This window comes from Arvicola amphibius, chromosome 2, assembly GCF_903992535.2.
Source record: "Arvicola amphibius chromosome 2, mArvAmp1.2, whole genome shotgun sequence".
Classification (NCBI taxonomy): domain Eukaryota; kingdom Metazoa; phylum Chordata; class Mammalia; order Rodentia; family Cricetidae; genus Arvicola; species Arvicola amphibius.
Genome location: NC_052048.2, coordinates 133,041,378 through 133,066,909, shown reverse-complemented (window position 1 = coordinate 133,066,909; position 25,532 = coordinate 133,041,378). Strand labels below are relative to the sequence as shown.

At 50.2% G+C, this 25,532-nt stretch overlaps 1 protein-coding gene across 1 annotated transcript in view; it reads right to left on the bottom strand.

Annotated features, from left to right (window-relative positions):
* Dnmt3a (DNA methyltransferase 3 alpha) overlaps positions 1-25,532 on the bottom strand; it is a 105,897-nt gene that overhangs the window by 17,503 nt on the left and 62,862 nt on the right. Inside the window, exons 4-6 of the mRNA XM_038317942.1 lie at positions 24,319-24,586; positions 18,131-18,174; positions 17,571-17,717 (exon numbers count right to left, since the gene is read on the bottom strand). Coding sequence (XP_038173870.1) covers positions 17,571-17,717; positions 18,131-18,174; positions 24,319-24,586 — 459 coding nt within the window. The remainder of the gene's footprint in view (positions 1-17,570; positions 17,718-18,130; positions 18,175-24,318; positions 24,587-25,532) is intronic.

Sequence of the window (25,532 nt, the reverse complement as noted above, 5' to 3'; positions counted from 1 at the left end):
TCTAGCTCCACGTTAGACCACACGCTCAAACCATGGTTTCATCCCAAGCACACCCCCTCACCACCACCCCACCCTCCCCCCCCCCCCCGGAAGGAAGTCCTGAATTGACTCCTCTTGCTGCCCTCTGACCTTTAAGACATGAAAGACTTGCTTGCTGCAACCTCTTCAGGCACAATAACACCGCAGACCTCTCAAAAAGTTCTTGCTTTCCGGCTTGGCTGCTCTTTTCAGATGCAAACCATTCTGGCTTCTAACTCCTTTTGTAGCCAAGGCTAGCCTTGAGCTCATCTCCCTCCAGGTGTGCAGCACACACCTGGCTTTCAGATATTCTTCACGTCTCACCTGTCTACAGAGCGTGGCTGAAAACCTTAAATACTACCCTATGGAGTTCTGCAATTTCTTCAGACAGATACCTTTCCGTGCAGCCAGGATGCCAGGCCTCAGAACTGAACTGAACCATTCTTGGTCCACATACAAAGCAGATTTTCTTTGACTTCTCAAAGTAAGGGAGTTCCTTGTGAGGTCTTTTGACTAAGATGAAGCTAATCAACTTAAAATAGCAGCATCAGGCAAGACAAGCTATGTTCTTGAAATTGCTTTAAGACTATGCTCCTAGGGCTGGAGAGATGGCTCAGAGGTTAACAGCACTGCCAGCTCTTCCAAAGATCCTGAGTTCAATTCCCAGCAACCACATGGTGGCTCACAACCATCTGTAATGAGGTCTGGTGCCCTCTTCTAGCCTGCAGACATACACACAGACAGAATATTGTATACATTTTATACACACACACACACACACACACACACATATGAGACTATGCTCCTAGATAGATGTGATGGATGTCAAGAGCCTGGAAGATGCCATGGAGGGAGGGGGGTCTGCCACAGTCCAACAGAGAAGGTGGCCTCAAAACAGTGAATGTTTTGTCTTGACTCAAGCCACCAGAGCTGATAAGGCACCTCTTAAAAGACATCTGACTCTCAACCCTCATCCTGTATTCATCGGGCGAACTTCATTTTAATTACATTTTCTAGTGGTACTCATTCCAATAAACCACCAGCAAACATCGGGACAGGTGTCATGCTCCGAGTGAAGCATGTCCCACTGTGCATGGCTGTCCCAGGTCACTGGAGCACAAGGTAAGAACTGTGTAAACTTGGTTTCCTAGCTATACAGAAATAAGATGAAGCCAGGCGGTGGTGGTGCACACCATTAATCCCAGCACTCGGGAGGCAGAGACATGGGGATCTCTGTGAGTTCGAGGCCAGTTTGGTCTACATAATGAGTTCCAGGACAGCTCGGGCTATACTGAGAAACTCTGTCTCGAAAAACAAACAGAAACAAGATGAGCCTCCAGGCCAGATCACCAAGTGGATAGCAGTACTGTGTGTGTGTGTGGGGGGGGGGGGGTTTCAGTAGTAACAGTCACACCTGTTTGAAAAGCCGTGGCCCCAGTACTGTGCCTGCAGCATGCAATGCCCCAATGCCCCAGGGAAGGAGGGATTGTTGCTGCCTTCATGTATAGGACAGGAGCCACCTACGGCTCCTATAAAGCCACATAGAGGAAGTCACTACATCTTTTCTTCTGTACAGCTAGCTGCACAGACAGGGAGACCTTCCTAGAGCAAAGGCTATGAGGTCAGGATGGATGTCAGTTGTGAACTTGCCCTTCGGTGCACAGAAGCCTCAGTGTGAAGCAACCAACACTCCAAACAACATTAAACGCCCCCACAACTCCAAAGGTCCCCCTAATAACAACACATAGCTCCACACTCTGCTCTTTCTTCCCACAGAGCCCCTCCCTTTCAACTTCCACCAGGTGAACCCTACTAGCCTTGCCTTCTAAGCCAGTTCTCTCCCCCTAGCAACAAAGCTCCTCTAACTCTGGGCTGTCCAGGGAAGCAGCTCTAGCTGTATGTAGCAGGTTAAATTAATCACAATTACGTGAAAATTAAACCACAGGTCCTCAGCTGCAGTAGCCACATTATACTACACGTCCAAGAGCCACTATTTGGGGTGCGTGGGAACAGAATGCAAACAATCCCATTATCACAGAAAGTTCTGGATAGGGCTGCCCTGAGCCCCTCCTCCTTACTTCCCCTACTGTTCCTTATCTCCCCTCCTTTCCTGCACCCTGCCATTCCACTGTAAAATCTCCTATCAGCCTTGCCTCTTAAAGAGGACTGGACTCATCTCCATGAGATTACAGCTCCCTAGAGGGTAGGCATGGGATCTTCCTTGGGCTTCCAGTGGAAACTATGGACAGAGCACCTTGCTAACAATGGCGGAATAACTTGTGTCGGCCGCACTGAATGCAACACTACACAGGAGCCTCATCTACACCCTTCTCCACATTCCAGGCTGCAGGCAGATCCTGTCCATAGCAGACATCCTAATGATTGCCAGGAGGGTCCTGCTTTAGGGCTCTCCAAAGCTGCCAGGAAATGTTCGTTTCCTATCCCCCTGCAACCCATATGGAGGCTGCAAGCCAATGACCAGGACCTGGCTGCTGGCAGTGAAGCTAAAAATAGCCTCAGAGCCAACAGCGTGGAGTTAGCAGGACTTGTTGCTAAGGAGACAGCCACAGAGCGAGCAACCAAGCAGGAGACGGTGTCAGACATTCTCCAGGAGAGCAAAGGCTGGACTGGTGGACTCAGAGTTGACAGGGGTCCAATGCTCCCACCTAGAGATGGTCTGCCTTCTGGCAACTCCTAACTAGTGTTCAAGTGGGGGTAAATATTCCCCCCTGTCCCTCAGTACCTCATCTCCATGGCAACCACCAGGACTGGGTTAAAGTACCAGCCCCTGGAAGGGAGGCCTCCGCCTGGAGCTGGTTGTTATGGCAACATCTCCCCCCTTTCCTGTCATTCTCTCCCTCCTGGCTTCTCCTGAGGGATGAGGTGGGGGTCAAGACTTAGCTTAACCACCAGGACCAGGAAACACAAGCTTCCCAACAAGACTAAGCAGCCAGCAGCTCGAGGATCCTGGGAGCCCAGGAAGGTCAGTGAGTCACAGCAAGAGGCAGTGCATCCTCTCTCTTGGTCCTTCACAGGTGACCCTGCCAGAGAGGCCCAGAGGGAGATTTAAAAACACAGATGCTGATGTGGATCGGCAGACATGGATGGGGACCAGGACTCTTAAAACCACCGTAGGCAATTCCAACATCAGACAAGTGGGGAGACCTCAGAAAGCTCAGACTGTGGGATACAAGTGAGGAACTGGGTCCGTAAGAGAATTGAGTCCACCAGAAGGGTCAGAGCCACCAGGTGAGATGGACATGACCTAGAAAGGAGGGGCACTCCCACACCTCAATGCAGGTGTCCCAGGAGGGCCACCACACCTCCTGGGCCTCTCCCTTCAGCCACTGTCTGGCTAAGTCCTGAGTTGAAATCAAAGCAATGGGCAAGCTGTTCCCTGGGGCAGACAGCAGAGGGTGGGGGCTGGGAAGCCTGCTTCCCACAGCTCAGGCAGATGATTCAGACTAAAAGAGAAATCCATCCTCAAAAGTAAGGCAAAAGGGTCACCATGGCAACCATGAGTGCCAGTCTGATTGATTTTACATTGCTAGCCCAAACCCGGGGCCCTGCAACAGAACCTTGTCCCCAGCTCAGAACAGTATTTGGCCTAACGCCACACACCCTACCCCCATTGACCAGATCCATTTCCTGGAGTCAACTGTGAGCCTCCCAGAAACACACCTACACTGGGATTGTTGAGCCTGGAGCACCTGCAATAGCCCGGCAGGGGGAGGAGCTCTGAGGAGGGGCAAGAAGGTGGAAGAGATGAACTGCCATGCTTCTGTTACTCACAGCCTAATTGTGTGCCCAGGACCCACCACACAAACCACAGCCACCACTCAGGACAGCATGCAATTAGACGGTAAATTATGTGGTAGTGATGCTTCCTACATGTGCTGAGGGAAATGAGCGGCTGCCAGAACCTCAAGGGCAGGAAGATTCTGGGGCTGTGTCCCAGGAATAGACATAACCTCTACGCATTAGGGCAGGGTGGGCAGGGTGAGCAGATCTGGAAGTCACCTGCAATGGCACTGTCTTCCTGGGAGCGTGGCGAGGGCAGATGTGAGATGCACAGGGTCAGCCGTATACGTTTCTCCTTCGAGAAGAAGTGGCCTGGAGCTGCCGTATGTGAGGGAATTCTCACTAGCGGTGTCTAACACAGAGGCTAGAGGATCAGCTAGGAACCCAGTCCTTTCTTCTCGCTCACTCCCTATCTCTGCACATCCTGGTCTAGCCCAGGCACCCCCATTCCTGAGCCGCCCCTAGCTTCCAATCTTCTCAATCATTCCTACCCTTGAAAGCCCCAATCCACCAGGCCTGCCTGTGGGCTCCTGCTACCATCTTCCTCATGCCACCCTGGCCAGACATCCGCCTACTTCCTCTGTAGCTCCGGAGCCAGCCCCCAAACCAGCCTCCTTTCCCGATATCCCAAGGCTGCTAGGTCTGCAGTTCCACTTCTGTCTACATCTGAGGACCAGGGCAAGAGGCACGCGCTGGAGAGGAGGCTGTGTTGCAGATTCAGACCTCCCTTTCCCTAGCCAGAGAAAATCAACGGGAGGTGTGTGGGGTCTGAGACTGGGCAGGGTGTTGACAGCGATGACAGGATCCTAAGTGACCACCTAGCTTCTCTAGCCAGTCTAATGGGACTGCGGGACATCATCTGCTCGACGTAGATGGGATCAAAGGAAGCCCAAGGGGCTGGCACTTAGGCAGAAAGACTCTAAGGGCAAGTTTGCTCAAGTGATGGATGTTGTCGCCCAGGAGAAACCTGAATCCGCAGAGGTGCTAATCACATTCAGCAGGGAGAGTGGGCCAAGAGGAACACGTACACCACCCTTCCCCCACCCTTCCTTCAGGATCCAGGGGTCAGAGAAAGACTCAGAGGACCACCATTCTGATTCAGGCATGCAGACCAGAGTTTCAGGGTCCAGAGACGATGGGAGGAGCCCAAGCAGACTAGCTCGGCTATTGCTGAAAACAATAGGATGGCCTCCATCTCCATCCGAAAGAGAACATTTAAATCAAAGCCTTCAGTCCTTTCCGGTCTTCCTACCCCCAGGGTTTGGAAAGTGAGAGCGGCAACCCCAGTGGAACCTTCCAATCACCTGAACTGTCACTCAATTTCCCCCAACGTGATTAATCCGCCCCAGGCAGTGATGTCTAAACAAACAGCTCCACGTGACCCTAGTGCTCAGTGAGGTCTTCCCGTGCCAGGGATGCAGCATGGGGGGCTCTGAGCTAAGTTTAGGTCGGTTCCTATCAGAGAGTGTTTTTAAACATCCTGCGGGGGTAGAGGCTGATATCCAGCCTGCTGAGTGACTGAGGGCAACACACACTCGAACACACTGGTGGTGATGCTGGTTTGTTGTTATTAGAATAACACTCCCACTCAAGCTGGCCTCACCTTCTGGGCCCAGGTCATCTTCCCACCTCAGGCTGGCACTGGGCCTGTGGGATGGACAGCACACCTAGCTAAGCACCCTCAGGATAATAAAGTAAGTTTAACTACACCTTTGCTGTCTGAACTCCCCCACCCCCAATTTCCTTGCAAATAGCATTGAGATTTTAATATACAGAAAGAGGACTGAGTTGTTCCTTTTGTTCAGCCCACCTGAGCTGGAACACAAAGACAGGTGCTGCCTGTCAGCTGGTACAGGCTGGGAAGAGTGCAGTGCCAGGGCAACGTGGGAGCCCCCTGCCGTGGCACTGTAAGCAACAAAACTCTACTCCTGGTAGCTGACTGGAGAGGTGAAACCTAGAAGGTCAGGGTGAGGGGCTGAAGTTAGGGAGAGCTAGCTGATTCTCAGGCTCACGCCTGTAATCCTAGCACATTGGAGGTAGAGGCTGGAAGATCAAGAGTTCGAAATCACCCGCATCTATATAACTTCATCTGCGTCTATATAATGAGTTCAAGGCCAGCCTGAACCGACAAGATACCATGCCTCAAGATAAAACAAAAACAAAAGGAATGCTCTCTGGCTGGCCCAGGAAGTTCTTCAGGAAGCTGAACGCTCCTGTTTCTCCTTGTCTTGGTCTTGCTGTAGGTCCTGTCTGTCTATTTCTATTATTCCCCTATGGTCATGGTTTAATGCTAGCTGCTCAAGAACAGCTTGCCCCAGACTAAGCAAAAAGTATCCCTTTCTGCAAAATGCTCTTCCCCACAGTGGGGTACACAGAAAGCTTAGAGGTAACCCCCCACCACAGGAACCAATGGGAAAAAAAAACAAGCTAGACTCTCCCCAGGCTGGCCTGGAACTCACTCTTAGTCCGGGACAGTAAGTTCTCTCAATTCTGCCTGTTCTACCTGACCCTCAGTAAAAGTCAAACACAGCCTCCTACTGACCCTGTTCCTGAAAACTTTCTCTTTGAGCCCCCTTACACCACACCAAGAGTTGGCATGTTAAAATGCAAGCCAGGTTCTCTCTGCTTCCAGCTGCAGACAGCCTAATTCCTCACCATGGCAGGAAGGTCCCCGATGGTCGAACCAGCAGCTTCCTCTTCTCACATACCCTCCCAACCCTGTACTGCGTATTTCTTGTCTCAGACGGACCAGCAGCTTTGAATCTTCCCCTCCTTGCCAATTCTTTTTCCGAATTGCCTTAATTAGGCTTGGTGACAGTCTCCGTGAGCTTCCCTATCATCCCCCAGGGGGTCGTGATCCTCCTCTAAGCTCTGAAAGCACTGGTCAGATCTGGTCTGCCTAACACAGCCTTGCTCACTCAGTCTTCCTGCCTCCTCCACCATGTAGTGTGTCTCTGAGACAGAGCCTGTGTCACCAGCACAATAAGCTGGGCCTTTAGTCAATGCTGAGTTAAGGCTTCTTAATTCCCTTTAATAGACTCTGAGCCCATGTGGAGCTACAGCATGAGGGCCCTTTCTCCCTAGGAGCAGGACCTCATGGGGACCTCCCTGATCAATGGGCAAAAGCATACGAGTGCGTGTGTGCGTACGTGTGTGTGTGTGTGTGTGTGTGTGTGTGTGTGTGTGTTTCCTGGTTGCTTATTTTGTTTTTGTTTTTCTGAAACAGTCTCAGTTGGACCAGAACTCAAGGTAGACCAGGCTGGCCTAGAACCTGCCATCTTCCTCCTTCCTCTGCCCCCCCCCCCCCCAGGTGCTGGGATTGCAGGGAAGTGTGTATCGCCATGCCCAGGTGTTTGAGACAGTCTCCAGTAGCTCAGGCTAGCCTTGAACTTTTGGTCTTCCTGCCTTTACCTCCCAAGTGATAGATTTAAAAGTGAGCACCATCACACTTGGTTTGTGCATTGCTGGGGATGGATCCCAGGACTTCCTGCATAATAGGTAAGCATTCTACCCACTAAGCCACACCCCCGGTCCACTTCCATTTCTGGGTGTTTTACTGTGCATATATATGTGCACCATATGCATGCAGTGCCGGAAGCCAGAGTGGGTGTCAGATCCCCTAGGACTGGAGTTGTAGACAGTTGTGAGCTGTCGTGAAGAGCAGCCAGTCCCTTTAGCCGCTGACCATCTCTCCAATCCCTTGATCTTCTAGGATTTTAGTTTTTTTGTGTTTCAATTATATGTGTGAGTGTGCAGGTGAGTACAGGGACCCACAATGGCCTGGGCCTGAAGAGGCCATTAGACAGATGCCTTAGAACTGGAGTTACAGGCACTTGGGAGCCCACAGATGTGGAAACGGGGACAAAAGGGTCCTCTGCAAGGGCAGTCAACACTCTTAAGCTCCCAACCTTCTCTCCAGCCCCTAAATTGCATTTGTGGATGTGTGGTCAGAAGATAATTTGGGGAAACTGGTTCTCTCCTACCATATGGGTCCCAGGAATTGAATTCAGGTTGTCAGGCTTGGCAACAAGTGCCTTTACCTGCTGAGCCATCTTGCTGGACCACACCCCAACTCTCTTATGAACAGTGCAGGGGGTGGGGTGGTCTTAGGCATGCTAGGCATCTACCTTATCTGTTTTATTTTGTTTTCTGAGAGTTGGTCTTGATATGACTATGTAGTTCTGATCGGCCTGGAACTCACTATATAGACCAGGTTAGCCTTGAACAGAGTTCCATCTGCCTCTGCCTTCCGAGTACTGGGATTATATTCATGAGTCCCTCCTATCCAGCTCTGGGCCTTTAGAATCTGTGTCTAAAACAAGAGAGAAGGGAGGGGCACAGTGATGATGACCGGAAAGCAGGACTCTAGCTCCAAGCCCAAATGATCTACAGATTATTTTATAAGCATTTTCCTAAGGGTGCTCTGTAGATTGTGAGCTCCGAGCCATCACTTAGGACAATTAATTTAGAACTGATGTTTGCAGCAGTACAGGTGACGGAGGGCTACAGATTATGATTCCAGCTCTTCCCACCCCTGAATAATAAATGTCTAGAATTCCTGGAGGTGGGCAATCTATGTCTATCACATTATAAATCAGGACAGTGAATTGATCAACTAATCTGGAGCAGAAGCTAAGACTCTGCTAAAACCAGGCCTACAGAATTCCACTCCGGCATTATCTTAATCCAATTTTACAACTTCAGACGTAGCCCTGAGAAAACAGCAAGTCAAGGGCAGGGCAGGGCAAGGGCACCCGGAGCAGTGCTGAGAGGAATGAGTCTGAGGGTCTGCCCAGATGGTAAGATCTGGGAGGTCAGCAAGCTAAGGGCCTCCCTTCTGAATTCAAAGCACCAAAGAAACAGGTCTGGGTGCCAGACAGAAGTAACCTGAGAAAGGGAGTTGGTTTTGGCCAGGGGACCTTCCTAAGGCCATTTATGGCTCTGTTTTTTTTTTTTGTTTTGTTTTTGTTTTTCGAGACAGGGTTTCTCTGTGGCTTTGGAGCCTGTCCTGGAACTAGCTCTTGTAGACCAGGCTGGTCTCGAACTCACAGAGATCCGCCTGCCTCTGCCTCCCGAGTGCTGGGATTAAAGGCGTGCGCCACCACCGCCCGGCTTTATGGCTCTGTTCTAACTAACCTAGGCCACTGTGGAGGTCAAAGGACAGACCAAAGGAGTCAGCTCTCTTCCTTCACCAGGTGTGTTCTAGGGACCAAACTCGGGTTATCAGGCTTGGTGGCAAGTCCTTTACCCCGAACCATCTTGCTGTCCTGATAAAGAAACTTATTACAGAACTGGGGGTTCGGTTCAGTGGTAGAGCATGTGCTTAATGTGCACATGTAGGGGACACTAGGTTCTGCCCCAAGCATCAAACCAAACATAACCAATGTCAGGCTACGCATCAGGTCTGTGGAGAAGGTAACGCTCCTGGCACAGGCTGAGGTCAGTGAAGCGCACCCCTTCCCCGAGGTCATTCTTAGCCATAGCCAGCAGCTGCACCCTGGGGACATTACTACCCCTCACTTGTTTTCTCATGACTAAACATGGGGACTGTTCAGAAAGCTGCTCTTTCTGTGCCCAGAAGTGAATTCTCTCCAGTGTGTCATCTTCTACCTTGAGCTGGAGACCAGCTTGGCTACCTACTGAGTTCCAGGACAGTCTGGGCTACAATGGGAGACCCGTTTCAAAACAAACAAACGGGCCCAAAGGTAAGCCTTTTGCACCTGTAATCCCAGCATTTAAGAGATGGCAATAGGAGGATCAAGAGTTCACAGCTCCAAGAGTCAAGTTTCAAGGCCGCCCTGCGTTAACTGAAACCCCCTCTCAAGACAAACACCAGAAACCGCCCCAGCCCATCCACTTATCACAGCGGCAGTCCCTTTCTGACATTTTCCAAAGCCCAGATGTGCAAAGGTCAACCTAGGAGGCTTTTTCTGATTATGGCCTTCATATGGGAGCCCCTTTAAAATGCTCTCAGCCATTTGGTAATGTTTCAGTAAAGCTGTGGCAGCTGCAAATGTTCCTATTCTATCCAGGGTGGCCAGGCACTCCCAAGGGCAAAAGCTGAGCATGGCAAGAGCGAGGAACATCCGGTCAAGTGACACCCACTCCATGGTGCTGCTGCTTTGTGCTCAGCTTTCTTGGTTTCCACGGCAAACTGCTCAGGAGATCACACTTCGTTCACCTCAGCGTCCACAGACCCTCACAGGAGGCCCCTGCTCAGGGCGTGCAGGGTGATTACTTATTAAATGACATACGGCCCAGCAGGAGGTGACCCTCTAGACACTCACAGGCTGTTCTTCCGGGGACACACAGGAAGCAGTCTGTCACAACCTCAGGTTGTAAAGCAAAGGGGAAGCCACATTTGTTAAAACTCCCAGAAACAGCAACAGCAACACAAATGGTTAATAAACATATGAAAAGATAACTTAGCCTCACTTGTTAATTGGGAAATGACAATTAGAATCATAACAAGAGACCGCTTTCCTACCCATTTCAGAGCGCGGCGGGGAGCTAGCTGGGGTGTGAGTCAGAATCAGTGTGGCCCCTTCCTAGCAATCACAGATTTTATAAAATACAAAATGCACACCACTCCTTCCACTCAGGATTCTCTTTCTAGGATGTGGTGTTAAGGAAACACAGAAGCAGGCTAACCCTAGCATGCATGCAGATCCTGCTTCAATCCCCAGCGCACACACTGATCTGGGTACACAACTATAATCCAGGCACCTACAAAGTGAAGGCAGACAGGGCTGAAGCTTAACTCATCTTCAACTGCATACCAGGTCTGAGGCCAGCCTGAGTGACCCGAGACCTTCCTCACACACATCAAGGACCTTTTACTGCTACAGCATGCCTGGACAGCAAAATACTGCCACACAAATGGAAGCCTGGTTAAAAAAAAAAGAAAATCATAGTGCCGGCTGGTGGTGGCACACGCCTTTAATCCCAGCAGCACTTAGGAGGCAGAGGCAAGTGGATCTCTGTGAGTTTTGAGGCCAGCCTGGTCTACTAGAGCTAGTTCCAGAACAGGCTTCAAAGCTACAGAGAAATTACCTCGAAAAACCAACCAACCAAACAAAACAAAACAAGAAAAAAAAGAAAAAAACGATGGCAATTCACACAGAGAAAATATAATAGTAATTATGTGGCTAAACTGGCCACCTTATTGGATGTGAAAACCCAAAGTGTAAAGGGAAACCGCAGAATGGTTCCACTCATAAACACAGACCTATGAGTGCTAGATTCTTAGACACACACACACACACACACACAGAACAGCTATGGCACGCATCCACCAAACAGCATCAAAGACCTCTAAAAGTAGTTTGTTATCTATATGTGTGTGGTTTTGGAGACAGCATCTTACACTGCAGCACAGCTAGCCTGGGGTTCACTAGACAAGGCATTCTGACTGAACCTGTGGTCATCCTCCTGCCTCTGCCTACTGAGTACCACTCTGATCTCAGTGTGCGCTATTATGCCCAGCTCTAGAACATATTAAAAGAATTAAAATTGTGTGTGGGAAAGTCTTGTAAAATAAGAATGTGTTTGTTGTTGTTGTTGTTGATTTTTTTTTTTTTTTACAAAGTCCTATCTTAGAAACTAATAAAAGTAGGTATCAGCAAGATGGCTCAGCTGGAACATCTGCCAGTTAAACCCAATGAGCTGAACCTGGGGCGTGTGAAAGGGTGGGAGCACAGACTCCACAAAGGTGCTCAACCTCCACATGTACTTCATAGGTACATTTATAATACATATAGCATACACAAGTACATATATAATAATTTGCCTGGTGAGGTGGTACCTGCCTTTAATCTGAGCACTTAGGAGGCAGAAGCAGGAGCATCTCTGTGAGTTCGAGGCTAGCTTGGTCTACATAGAAAGACGGTGTCTCAAAATAACAACAGTAACTAAGCTCCTAAAAGAGCCTTAAAGGTTGTATGTTCTTTATTAATTCATATACTTCTATGTTTAGTATTCTTTCTTCATGCAGCCCACTTCAGGCAAGTCTGTGCATTGGGACAGCTTGGTGCTGAAGTCTGAAAAACCACAGGAGGGAACCACTAAAGCCAGCATTTGCACAAAGCCTCCTAAGGCCTAGGAACAAAGCCCTCCCTCCCCTTCCGGAATGTGATGGTTTTACTCCTGGCTGGACAGCCTAGGGTGGGGGCAGGGTGCACCTAAGGGCAGGAGGGGGTGGGGAGACCACAGATTGTTACTATCACAATGCAATATCATCTGATAAACCTGAGGATGCCTGAGCCAGAGCCCTACCTTCAAGCTGGAATTCTGGGATATACCAGATACCCTAGCACCTGGAATATGGGAGGCCTGCCTTGAAGTGAGTTAGGATCGCCAGGGTGAAAATGTTAGTGAGTCCTAACATCCACCATGGAGTCCTAACACTGGGCTGATTTTTGGAGGTCACAGGGTTGAAACAATGGGAAACAGCCAGAACCTGTATATGTGATGGGGCATTGGGGAGCTGCCACAAGCCCTGTAACAGGGCTCAGTCATTTATTACAGCAGGGCCAGCAGACAGAAGACAGCAGCCTTCCGCTCTCTGGCAGGAAGTCCCATTCAGAGATGAAGGAAACGGCCAGTTTTCCTCATCACCTATTTCAAGTTTATTTCATTTGTGCAATTTAAGTTATGTATTTATTTTTTAAAAGAAAGATCTCACTTGCTATGTAGACCAGGGCTAGCTTTTGAATTCAGAGATCCAGCAGCCTTGACCTCCTGAATGCTGGGATTAAAGGCACATGCCATCTTCCCATCTTCGGGACTTTATCTTGGGCAGGTGAAAAGCACGATCTTCCCCAGTGGCTGAGCTGTGACTGACAAAGGTGGAGAAAGGGGAAACAGGCGGCGAAAGGAGCTTCTTATTTGTGTGCGCACTGAGACTGAAGCGAAGGCCTCTAGCTTGCTAGGCAAGTGCTCTCCCATTGGGCTACATCCCTAGGCCTAGGAAGGGGGCTTTTAGGGTGAAAAAAGCCTCCGAGGTGGTGCAGATGCAGGTGGGAGCTAGCAGAGACTTCCAGCAGCGCAGGCCAGCCCTTCAGGCTTGACCACACATTTCCATTCCTGAAAAACCCTGGGAATCTCAGAGATGAAGTAATGGCTTTCAAAATGCTTCCTGCCCTCTTCCCTGAAAGTCCAGTTCATCCTCTAAAAGTCCAAAGCTGCCTCCTGCTGATGAATCGGTCTGAAGCCTGCTCAGAGCCCTGTACTTCCTTTTTGTTTTGTTTTGTTTTTTCAAAACAGGGTTTCTCTGCAGCTTTTGAGCCTGTCCTGGAACTCACTCATTCTGTAGGTCAGGTTGGCCTCGAACTCACAGAGATCCGCCTATCTCTGCCTCCTGAGCGCTAGGATTGAAGGTGTGCGCCACCATTGCCCGGCTGGTCACTGAGATCACAGGACTCAAACTGTGTCTGAGAAGTTTTAAAGCACGGATGATAATGACATCCCATCCATGTAGAAAATGTTTGATGGTGGCAGTGCCTGGGAAGCAGATGCAGTTGTGGCGGTAGATGCATGGAGGGTGTGGGTGTGATCAGGAGTGGGAAGGGCAGGGAATTCAATCCATGAAAGCTTTTCTAGTGAATCTTATGTTAAGGAAATGAAGATGGGTTCTGAGGCACACACGAGTGATCCTAGTACTTTGGAAGATCAGGAATTCAAGGTCTGTCTTAGCTACATAGCAACAAAAACAAAAACAACCCCCACCCCAAACCAAAGAAATGCAGGTAAGTGTTAGGTGGGTCAAAAAGGGGAGACCTGAGAATACCTGAGCAAAGGGGGACAAAATATGCTGCTGAGAAATGCAGGAAGTGTAAACTTCAGGGCATTGGGAAGGCCCAGGGAAGCAGTATCAGAAGAAAAGGTCAAAGGCTGAGGAGCTAAGGTTAGCCTTAGAAGGAGGTGGGGAGGGTGGAGAGCTAGTCAACAGTCATGATCACTTGTTCTTGAAGAAGGCACAGGTCCGGTTCCCAACACCCACATGGTGCCTTACAATTCTTATAGCTATAGCTATCCATAACTCCAGTTCCAGGCGATCCCACACTCTCCTCTGACCTCTGTGGGCACCAAGCACACATATGATGCACAGACACATATGTAGGCAAAGCAGCCATACACACACACACACACACACACACACACACACACACACACACACTTATTTATTTATAAAGAAAGTGTGCCTGATAGTTTCTGCTCTGTAGTTTGGAAAGCTACCTGTGGTTTACCAGCAGTTAGTCCTTCCTTGTCCTCTAGCTAGCAGGGTGTGGCATTTCGAGCTAAACTCTTTAAGATTGAGAAACCTAAACTTTAATTGCATTCTGGCCCCACTCCTCTCCTGTCCTGGAGGCTTGTGGCCAGTCAAGGATCAAGGCATGTGTAGTTACAACTCAAAAAGATCTGTAGACCTAGTTACACTAGAAGTACATTTTGTTCTGAGGTCTCCACACTGCAAGTCACAGGCACCTCCAATATTTCAAACTCAATCAGTGTTTTCTACTTTTCTGTTAACGCTTAAAGACCAATGGCATCTGTGTTGGGTGGGGTGAGAAAGCAAATGCCCAGATCTAGCAGACAAGACTAGAAAAGCTTTTGGTAACTGATAATTGCTGAAGTAGGTGACAGATACATGCATATACAGATACCGACATAGATATAGCGATACGTATGTGTTATACATACTGCATGTATTATATAATAGATTTCTCATTCCACTTTTGTGCATATTAACAAATGTTCCTAATTTTTAATTTTCTGAGACAGGGTCTTTCTATGTAGCCCTGGCTGGCCTGGAACAGCCTAGGTAGACAGAGCTGGCCTTGAACTCAGAGAAACCCATTGTCCTTTGCCTCTTGAGTGCTGGGATTAAAGACATGCGCCACCACACTTGGCCAGTGTTCCTAACTTTTTTTATTAGTCTATTCTGTTTCAAGACAGGTTTTTTTTTTTTTTTTTTTTTTTTGGTGGAGTATTAGTTTGGGATGTTTCACATTTGTTTATGCTATGGAACATCTGTTTAATGCTACAAAGATGTGTTGCATTCTTTTATGCTGCATTTGTTTAACTCTGTGAAGCTGTGTTATTCTGCCTGTCTAAAACACCTGATTGATCTAATGAAGAGCTGAATAGCCAATAGCTAGGCAGGAGAAAGGATAGGTGGAACTGTAAGGCAGAGAGAATAAATAGGAGGAGAAATCTGGGGAGAGAAGATAGAGGAGCAGAGAAGGAGAGGACTCCAGGAGCCAGTCACCCAGCTATATCGCAAGCCGCTGAGTGAAGTAAAGAAAGGTATATAGGATAAAGATAAACGCCCAGAGGCAAAAGGCAGACATTAGAAATTAAGAAGTCGGCAAAAAACAAGCCAAGCTAAAACCAGGCATTTATAATTAAGAATAAGCCTTGGTTTATGATTTATTTGGGAGCTGGGTGGCACGCTCCCCAAAAGAGCAAAGAATAAAGAGCCAGAAGAGTAAAATACCAAGAACTACAAAGGTTTCGCTGCGTAACACTCCTGGCTGCCACTGGGGAGCTCACTCTGTAGCCCAGGCTGGCCTCAAACTCACAGAGATCCACCTGCCTCTGCCTCCTGAGTTCCGGGCATGCGCTGCCCCCACCTGGCTCCTAACTTATTACTTTGGTTTTTTTGGGTGACTGGGGCTTGCTGAGTATGTGTAGGTGGGCAGAGCTTGAACTATGTGGTGACATACAGTCCAGGCTGGCTTCAAACTTGTATCTTCCTTCTTCAATCTCTCAAATACTGAGATTATAGGTGGGTGCCATCATACCTACCGTACATGTTCTGAGTTTAAATTTCAAAACTGTTACTTCCGTTTGTTTGTTTGGTGTGTGTGTGTGTGTGTGTATACACCTGTGTGGAGGATGGAGGAGTTGGTTCTTCTCTGTGGAAGTTCTGGGGACTAAACTCAAGTTGTCAGCCTCAGTGACAAGTTCCCTTACTGACTGGGGCCAACTTGACCACGCAAATCTTTTAAAATTTTAACAGAAACTTAAAATTGTTAAAAATGGATCTTCATTTCCTAGGAGTAAGAAATCCCCTCTAATTGTGCCTCAGGCTGCCCTCCATGTGCTGATAGACGAGGAGACCCCAAGTCACCACCTCAGCACCTCTGACTGGGGGCTCAGGAACAGAAGCAACGTGCACACACAGCCAGAGTGCCAAGGTCGCAGGAGAAGAGAGACAACAGTCGCTTCTTGACAGTGCACCCCAGGCTCAGTGCTCAGGGCTATGGGTGCCCCTCTCAGACCTTGGCCAGGCTGCCCTTTCTCCACTCCTCAGAAGGATGACTTCTGCCTTCCTGGATCCCAAAGGAACGAAAAACAAAGCAGCCAGAACCAACTACATCCCCTCCCCCTTGTTTGGAACTTTCTCCAGGGCAAGCCAGCACACATGGTCAGATAGCCTGAGGTCAAGACCCTGTTTCCTCTCCCTCCCCGTGGGAGTGGTCCCCACAACCCACCCTTCCCACAGCTGATCTTTGGAATTGATGGCTGCTTAGGTCTTTATCTGCCTTCCCACCTCCTTCCCTTTGCAGTCCTGGGCTGCTTCCAGCTTCCTCCTAGATCCCACCAGCTCCCTCAGGCTTGACCAGTGTGGGGCATGCTCCCACCTCTAGAGAAACCAGCTCTCCCTGACACACTTTCTCTCCTGGTCTCCTGTGGCCCCTCTCAGGCCCACAGCTGCAGCTCTTTTCTCATTGGACCACAACTTTGGTAATTTCTGCGCACGGAATGCTAAGACTCTGCCATCTTTTTTTTTTTTTTTTTTTGGTTTTTCGAGACAGGGTTTCTCTGCAGCTTTTTTAGAGCCTGTCCTGGAACTAGCTCTTGTAGACCAGGCTGGCCTCGAACTCACAGAGATCCGCCTGCCTCTGCCTCCCGAGTGCTGGGATTAAAGGCGTGCGCCACCACCGCCCAGCTTGCCATCTATTGAGTAGACTCCACAGACCTTGCCTTGCTTTCACCTTGGAATCTGCAGCCCAAAGTCCAGCTTCCAGCTCCTTGGCACTGAACTCTGAAGTTTTTTGTTTGGTTGGTTTTTCGAGACAGGATTTCTCTGGGTAACAGTCCTAGCTGTCCTGGAACTTGCTTTGTAGACCAAGCTGGCTTTGAACTCACTGAGATCTGCCGGTCTCTGCTTTCCAAGTGCTGGGATTAAAGGTGTGTACCACCACCGCCCAGTTCAACTCTGAACTCTTGATCCCAACAACTAGTCCTCCTACCAGAGCAAACGGTACAGTCATCACCTCGTGGCCAGGCCAGACCTGACAGTGTCCTTGTCAGGGCTGTAGCAGCTCTCTGGTCTGTCCATCCACACGCCCTTGATCCCACTGTCCTGTCTCCACTGCTGCCACCTGCACCTGAGTCTTTTCTCTCCATGAACACTGTCCACATCTAGACAGTCTGAGCAGGAAATGCCACCTAGGCCTCACTGAGCCTTCAATCTGTTTTGTTCTTCTCACTCATCAGAGCACCAGCTCCACGTGGGCAGCAGCGCCATAGGCATGCGCTGCCTCCCCCACAACTAGCACCCCAAAAGGATGGTGAGAGGACAAATGAACCACCTAGCCTAGCAGTAGGAGTCTGGGAATTCTCGTAGTTAACCCTAGCGGGAAAGTCTCGGCCATAGCCTGACAAGAGTTCCAGAGGGCGGCTAGAACTGAATTCCGGTTTGCTGCTCTAGCACCTGGCACCGAGGAAAGAAGGCATCTCACCTCCCTTTTCCATCGTGCCAGCCACTCGTCCCGTTTCCGTTTGCTGATGTAGTAGGGGTCCCCTGCCTGGAAGGTGAGTCTTGGCATGGGTCGCTGACGGAGGCTGGACTCCCAGCCCAAACCACCCCGCAGTCGGCCCCGGGAGCCCTAGGACAGAAGATAAACAGGCATTATAAGGTGGGCACAGACACCCCTGAGGGTTTGCCCCTCGTGGAGGGGAAACTGAGACGGGTCACACATCCCAAACAGAATATAGAGATCCTGGCTGGCCAGAGGGGTTGTTGACCCCAGAGTACTGAGGAGGGACTCAAAGTTGGTAGGGACACAAGAACAAGACAATGGGGGAAGTGCTTGATCTCCGGAGGGGGATGAGCTGGCTGCCTAGCTAGGGGACTTCCAACCTCCACCCCCACTTCCTCTCCTTCTCACAAAGGGACACCAAAGAAGGGGCAGGGACCCACCCTCGGGCCCCCTCACACACACTCGCCACAGTCCGTCAGAGAGGTGGCTTTCTTCTAGAAACAGGATCCAGAGCCCCTGGGGGTGAGGAAAACACTTGCCTCCATTTTCATGGATTCGATGTTGGTCTGCTTCTGCTCTTTGCCTGTGGAAAGGGAAGAACAAGGAGACTGTCACAGGGGTGGCTCAGAGGAGGCACACAAAACGGGCTTCGAAGCAGCCACCATCCGCTGCTGGCCTCCAGCCCCCCTTCGAAGCAAGGAGCAGGAGGGTGAAGAGGCAGAGGAGGGCTTGAGCTGAAGAAGCCAGGCTGTTCACTTCTTTGTGTGAGGTAGGAAAAGGTGCTTAGATGTGGCCAGTGGGCCAGCTGGACTGGACCCCGGTGGCGCAGCCCTATCTTTCGTAAGATAAACTGTAAACAGTTCCAAATAGTATTATTAACATGTAAACTGTCCTCTGTTCCTGGCCCACTCTCAGGTCATCAAGAGCAGTCTGGATTCTAACTGCCCCAGTGTGACCCCCTAATTTCTGCTGATTCCTTGCCAGTGTTCTAAAGGTTGGAGTGAGCACTGGTGTGGAGCAGGGTTTGGCATACAGTAGGTGCTCAATACGTGTCATGTCAGCATGTCCCAGCCCCAAGGAACTCCTTCCCTGTAGCACACATTTCTCTGTTCTTCTGGCTTTTCTCAAAGTTCTGGCCTGGGCACCGATTCCAGTTCCAAGGAGGGACATCTGGGTTGGGAGCAGCAGTCCCTACAGCGCCATCTTTAGGAGGGACTCTGGGCTTCTCTAGGCCCGACATGAGGGCTGCTACATCTTCCTTTCCGCTTCAGCCCGCCCGGCCGCTCCTCTCGCAAACGGGGAGAATTCAGCTGCCTTTCACCTAGGTGCCTGAATGCTTTTTTCTGAGGCTGAGAAAATACAGGACTTAGGCCCAGAGCAGGAAGGTCACTACGGCTGGCTCATGTAGCGTGGTGTGTAAGGGGAGGGGGGTAAGGAGACAAAGAGCCCCAAACGGAAAAAACAGCCCTGCTCATCGCCTAGCACAGGAGCGGAAACCACCCGCAGCAGCATTTACGGTTCTGAATTTTTAGCCTGGACGTTTCCCTCTTGTTACCAGACATGACCTGGGGTTCCTCTCTGCACCTGCCCTGAACACCCCGACAGCCACGTGTGCCTGGCTTCCATCTACGGTGGTGGGAGGGAGGGAGGGAGGGAGGGCAGAGCCCCTGCGGGACACCCCGTGGGTGTGGACCCCGTGGGAGGTAGGTGTGGCGCTGGGCCTCGTGGAGGCGCTAAGTGGGAGGAGCGTGGTGGCCGTCACCCACGTGTGGTTGGGGGCGTGCACCCTCCCAGCACAGGGTACGTGGTTGTCCTTCTAAGTCACGACTCCGTCTCTTTCTCCACGGTCTCTCTCCCACCGCCCAGCTCCCCACTTTCCATGGTGCTCGCCCTCAGGCCTGCCCTGGGCCTCCCACCTCTGGGGCCAGCCCCTCCCTCAGACCTCGCTGCTCGGCCCAGGACCCAAGCTGCCAGGAGGGGGCGCCTGCTCTGAATCGCATTCCACACTCCTGCTGAGGCTGCAACAGCTGCAGCAGCCATGCAACAAGCGGCTGAGGGTGGTGAGTGAGGCCCCCAAGCTGACCCACGCTGTTGGAGTATCTACTGACCCTGAGTTTTCTGAATATCCACCACCACCACCCCACACCCAGTGGCTTTTGGTTACGTTTACCAGGAGTGATTTGTTTATTAGAATACAAGAAAATCTGAGCTGAAAAGATGTGGTTGAGTTTGCTGAATGTTTCACACGGAAACTGAGGCCTGGTGAGCAGATCTATAATCTAATTTCTGGGCTCCTGACTCCCAGGTGAGCTACCACCGTTATTCCTTGTTTCCTTTGCCAGGCCTCCAGCCCCCAAAATCTTCCGAATGGAGACTTCCTGAAAGTTTCTAAATGGCTTCTTTCTGGAATTTTCTCCCCGACAGACTGCGCATGACCACGTGAGGGAGCGTCCTCTCAGTCACACGCAGGCGCGCACTCTCTTCCTCTCTCCAGCCTGGCCGGCAGATTGGCTGTCATAGAATGCTGGGCGGTCCTACTCTCTGAGGGCTCCCTCTGCAGCCTGTCTGCTCCTGGCACAGACCCAGAGTCCCAGAGCCAGGTGGCTGCGTGCCTTCCAGAGTGGCCCTGGAGGAGAGGAACATGGCCCCCAAAAACCCCAGGTCCTGGGGACAGGGGAGGTCAGGAGCTTCAAGTACTACCCAGCAACGACCACCAAATTCTCTTTACAATGAGACAATATCCCGGTAAAAGGGCAGATGCCACACTTATTATAAGCATGGTCACTAGCCCATATTTCTCTCAGCAGAGCGGTCTTATGCCGACCCTCACCCACTCCTCTGTGACAGGCTTCCTGTATCCCAGTCGGGCCTCCTGTGCTCAGTAGCTGAGGATGACCTTGAACTTCTGATCCTTTTGCTTCCACACACCAAGTTCTGAGACTACAAGCACATGCTTGTACACCTGGCTTCCCTACTTTCTTCCCCATAAGAAAAGCAGAGACGATACAGTCTTCCTGGCACAGGCTGACATTAGACAGCATGAGGATGTCTAAGGTGGAGCTACAGAGTCGGTATCTTGGCTTCCCAGGTACTATAGACACAGCTAGCCTGTGGACCACCGAGCAGCTGAGGGCAGAGCACACTGCAGTATAGGCAGGCACCATGGCTTTCCATGAAGGAAAGATGGAAATCTCTGTTGCCAGATGTTTGATTACACTGTGTAAAGATAGTCACTGTGACTGGTTTAGTAAAAAGCTAAATGGTCAATAGCTAGGCAGGAGGTATAGCAGGGACTTCTGGACAGAGACAGCTCTGGGAAGAAGAAAGGCAGAGTCGCCAGCCAGGCACAGAGGAAGCAAGACATGCAGAAGGAGAGGTAAAAAGCCACGAGCCAGCATATAGATGAATAGAAATGGGTTTACTTAAGTTATAAGAGCTGGTTAGAAACAAGCCTAAGCTAAAGGCTGAGCTTTCATAATTAATAAGTCTCCATGTCATTGTTTTGTGAGTTGGTGGCCCCCCCCCAAAAAATCCACCTACAACTCCCTGAAGAGTCTTGGAAGGAGGGGAACTATGTCTGAGTCTCTTTGTTCTTCATCTGAGGTCTTCAGCTGGGCATACACTAACAGCTGACTGCTGGGCAGAGACCAGCCTCCAGACACCAGCACACTGGCCAGAGTCTCTAGGAGGCTACTGCACACCTCTCTTGGAATTCTAGAGTCAGGAGTGAGTGCTCCCAAGTCAAATGGAAGTTGAGACCTTGGATGTCTGTGCCTACCATGCTTGGACTTGCCTGTAACTTCCCAATCCAGCCTATCAACCCTTTGACTTTTTTTTTTACCTCTTAGACAGAGGCATTTGCTACCTCCCTCCCTCTCTGCGGTCATCTCCTTCCATCTCTGTGGATTCATTTTGCTTATCAGAACTGACTGCTTCCTCCCCACGCCTGCAGCAGCCCCTAACTTCTCACCCCACTTCACAGACCTTTCAAACTGCTGGGGAGTCTACATGGAAAGTCATCTTTTCCAAGCAGCCTGGCAGGTCCAGCCCTAAGAAGACAGCTAGGAAAACCTGGCGTGGCCACTTGCCACCCACTCCCTGCCACATCCGTCCCCCTGGCTCTCTCCCATCCAGTCTGGTGGCTTTTGTTCGGCCTCTATACCCTGCTCTCTCCACCTTGGAACCAGTCTGTTCTCACTGTCTTCTCTCCCCAGCCCTCCCGTGATGGGCTCTAGCACACCCAATTATGAGAGAATAGCTCAGGTCCTGATGTCCTAGCTCCTCACGGCACTGTTCTTACTCGAGGAGCACTGTCTGCGCACAACCACACATGTGATTTTATCATATTGCTTTTGAGAGAGGAAGCTGGACTAAAAGTTGTTGGGCAGAGGACGACCTTGAACTCCTGACTTTCAGTCCTTTTCCCAAATCCTGAGATTTGGACACTATGCCAGTTAACACAGTGTTGAGGGTTAAACCCAAGCTACATGTCTAACCCTAATGGAACATCTGAAAGGGCAGAGTCTTTAACCAACTGTGAAGTCCTTGAGGAAGAGCCAGGTTTCTGTTCAGGATGGCTTCCACAGGCTGGCACAGGACCTGGCACACACCAAACATGTTTAATGAACACTTGTTGGCTGACCGAGTGCCTAAGAACTGGAATGCAGACAGGAAAACCCTTATACAAACCCTCAAGGTCAAGGAGCAGCCTTGGAGCTCTGGCTCCATCCTGCCTGGCAGAAGGGACTGCCCTGGCCCTGGCTCTGGCTCTGGGCACCTGCCTTGTGTGATCCCAGCACTCCGGAGGTGAGTCACAGGAGCACAGCGTCTGGCTAGTAAGGGCGCTGAGCTCTCCTGCATGCCTGCCACTGTGAACTGCAAGGAGGTATCTCTCCTCGAGCTCTCCCAACACTCCTCTGAGGCCGGGAGAGCTGAGAGCCACACAGGACAGCGCAGCAGAACAGAGCAGAAGAGCAGGAGAAAACGTTTACCGATCCTGGGTTGGAGTGTTAGATCAGTTGGTACACTGCTTGTCCAGCAGACATAAAGTCCAATGCTCTGGGACCAATCCCCAGAACTACATCAAAACAGGTATGGGCAGCCAAGATGGCTCAGCAGATAAAGGTGCCTGTGACCAAATCTAACAACAAGTTTGATCTCTATCCCAAGGGTTTACATGCTGGAAGGAGAGAACAGAATCAAGTTGCCCTCTGACCTCAATATGTATGCCATGACATGCTCAAGTACCACACCCATACACACAAATAATAAAACAGGCATTGGGTATATGGTTGTGTGATTGTGGAACTCAGGAGATGGAGGAAGAAGGATCAAAAAGTTCAAGATTAGGGCCAGGTAGTGGTGGCTCATGCCTTTAACCCCAGTACTCAGGAAGCAGAGGCAGGCAACATTTGAGTTTGAGGCCAGCCAGGGCTACATAGTGAGTTGTTCCAGGCCAGCCAGGGCTACATAGTGAGACCTTTTTTGGAAAAAAAAAAAAAAAAAAAAAAAAAAAAAAAAAAAAAAAGAATTCTGTGGCCAGAGGCCAGGTATGGAGGCATGAACAAGTCACTTCCTAAACTGTACCTTCATCCTGGACTGGGGGGTGGGGGTAGGGGGCGGCGCTAAGAACACCTCCTGAACAGAATCATTTGGAAGAGTAAACGGAAGAACAATGCAGAGTGCCTCAGAGCACACTCTGCACATGGTGGAACATCACAAATATTTGCTGAATAGTGAATGAAAGATATTTCAAAGTAAGTTTGGAAACTTCTTTTCTGGAAATATTCCCTCTTCTGCATAAATATTAGGTTTGGATTCATGCAAAAATAAGTTATGCCAATTAATCAATTTACTCATTCCATCATACACACTTGGAAGGAAGACTTTTTGAAATTAAAATGCACATATGCAAAACAACCTGGCAGAGCCCGGGAGGATCAAATGTGATAATGGAGGAGGAGGTGCTGTGTAAACTGTGAAGCCCGGTACAAATGCTAGCTGTCCTCATTACTCACTTGTTTACAGCTCGCTTGGCCCTGAAATCTCTGGCTTAACCTAAAAGTGAAAAGTGGGCAACTTTCCAAAATTCGGAGCTAGGCCACAGAGTCCCCAGATGGTGAGGTCTGAGCAGGGCAGTGCACAGCCGGCCTCCATCAGCCCTCCCCTTAGTGTCCACTGTCACAATTTACATGGTGGAAGTTTACCATGGAGTCAGCCAAACTACAGTGTGCCAGGCAGAATCTCTGCACTGGGACAGGTGAGCATGGCATTTGTGTCCTCATGAGCCTAGGCAGGTCATGTATAAGAGTAAGCAGGCCAGCTGGCAGTGGAGGGAAACTGAGGCACACAACCAGCCTAGAAAGAAGGGGGGCACTTATTACCCCAGTTAGCATCCCTTGGCATTATGCAAACCCACTGTTGCCTGTTGCCAAAGCCAGCTTTTTTTTCTTCCTCACAAAGAGCCAAAACTCCAGATTTTCATGTGGAATTTCTTGATTTTTTCAAAATACTGGCAACTAATGTTTTTAACTGTTTAGCACAGTAGGTGGGCCAAGTAAACATGTATACAGGCTGTTTTCATCCAGTAGCTTCTAGACTATGGCCTTGGCAAAGGGATGGTCAGCTCCCACCTTTGCCTAGCCTCCTGAAACCTGCCAGAGACCCAAGTCTGTGACTCTTAGGGGCTCAGAGGGCCCAGAAGAGGGTTCCTCAGGCTGGGACTCACCCTCTTCTGCAGAGGCTCCACGGCCCTCCTTGGTTGTGCAGCAGCCATTCTCCACAGCTCGGGAGGATTCTGGTGGGGTCTCAGTTCCCTCTCCTTCAGCTGGGGTCCCACCCTTCTGCCCTGCAGCTGGGCTCCCCTCCTCAGGTTGGGGCTCACTTCGCTTTTCCAAGTCTCCATTGGGTAACAGATCTGAGGAGCCAGAGTCCTGGGCCATGGGCTGAGACTTGCTGGTCACTGCAGGGTCCTTGGGTGGGTCACTGCTCTCCACCTGGAAAGGATGAAAACAGAGGAATGTCAGGATTAGACCCGAGTTGCAGACCCTCTGAGTTTGTAATGAAAGTCGTGTGCACTGTGCGTTTATGCCTGTCTTCACACAAGCAGATGCAGTCACAGGTTTGCTGACAACATTAGAGGCTTAAGGGGACTGTGGATGTCAGGCAGACCTGTTCCCACCACCCCAGGGATACCCCACTGCACCCCAACTCACTAAGACTCCCACTTCTAAACCAATGATCCTGCAGTTGGGGGTGCAGCCCATTTGACAGAGTGCATGAAGTCCTGGGCTCAGTGCCCAGTACCGTGTAAACTAGACATGGTGATGCACACCTGTAATCTATCACTCAGCAGGTAATGGCAGGGGCATCGGGAGTTTAAGGTCATCCTCAGCTACAGACTGAGTTTGAGAGCAGCCAGGGTTACATGAGATTCTGCCTTAAAACTAAAAGCTGGCAAGTTGGCTCCATAGGTAAAGGTGCTTGCTATGCAAGCCTGGTTACCTGAGTTCAACTCCCTTTGTAGAGAGAACCCACTCTGGAAAGCTGTCCTTTGCCTCCCACAAACACTGCATGCCCCTACACAGATGAACATAATAAATCAAAACATAAGAACAAAAAACAAAACAAAAATTTTCCTTGTGCTCCATCATTGAAATTGGACCCTTCCTCAGGAAATTCCAGTGCCACCAGATCAATCCCAGAGGCACCGAGGCTGGCCTGACGACAGCTCTCCTAGGCTTCCTCCTATGTGCTCATGGGGCTGGGAGGCAGGGGTGTCAAAGACGTCCTCACTAAGAAGCATTCTCTAGATCTGAGCTAGCCTCACAGGTCTCTGTCCCCAAACCAGGCCCCCATAGGTACTCTGACCCAGGCTCACCAAGGCCCCAAGCGGTGTCCAGCTTGAGCATCAACTGCCCTGGGTATAGATAGAGCCCTCCA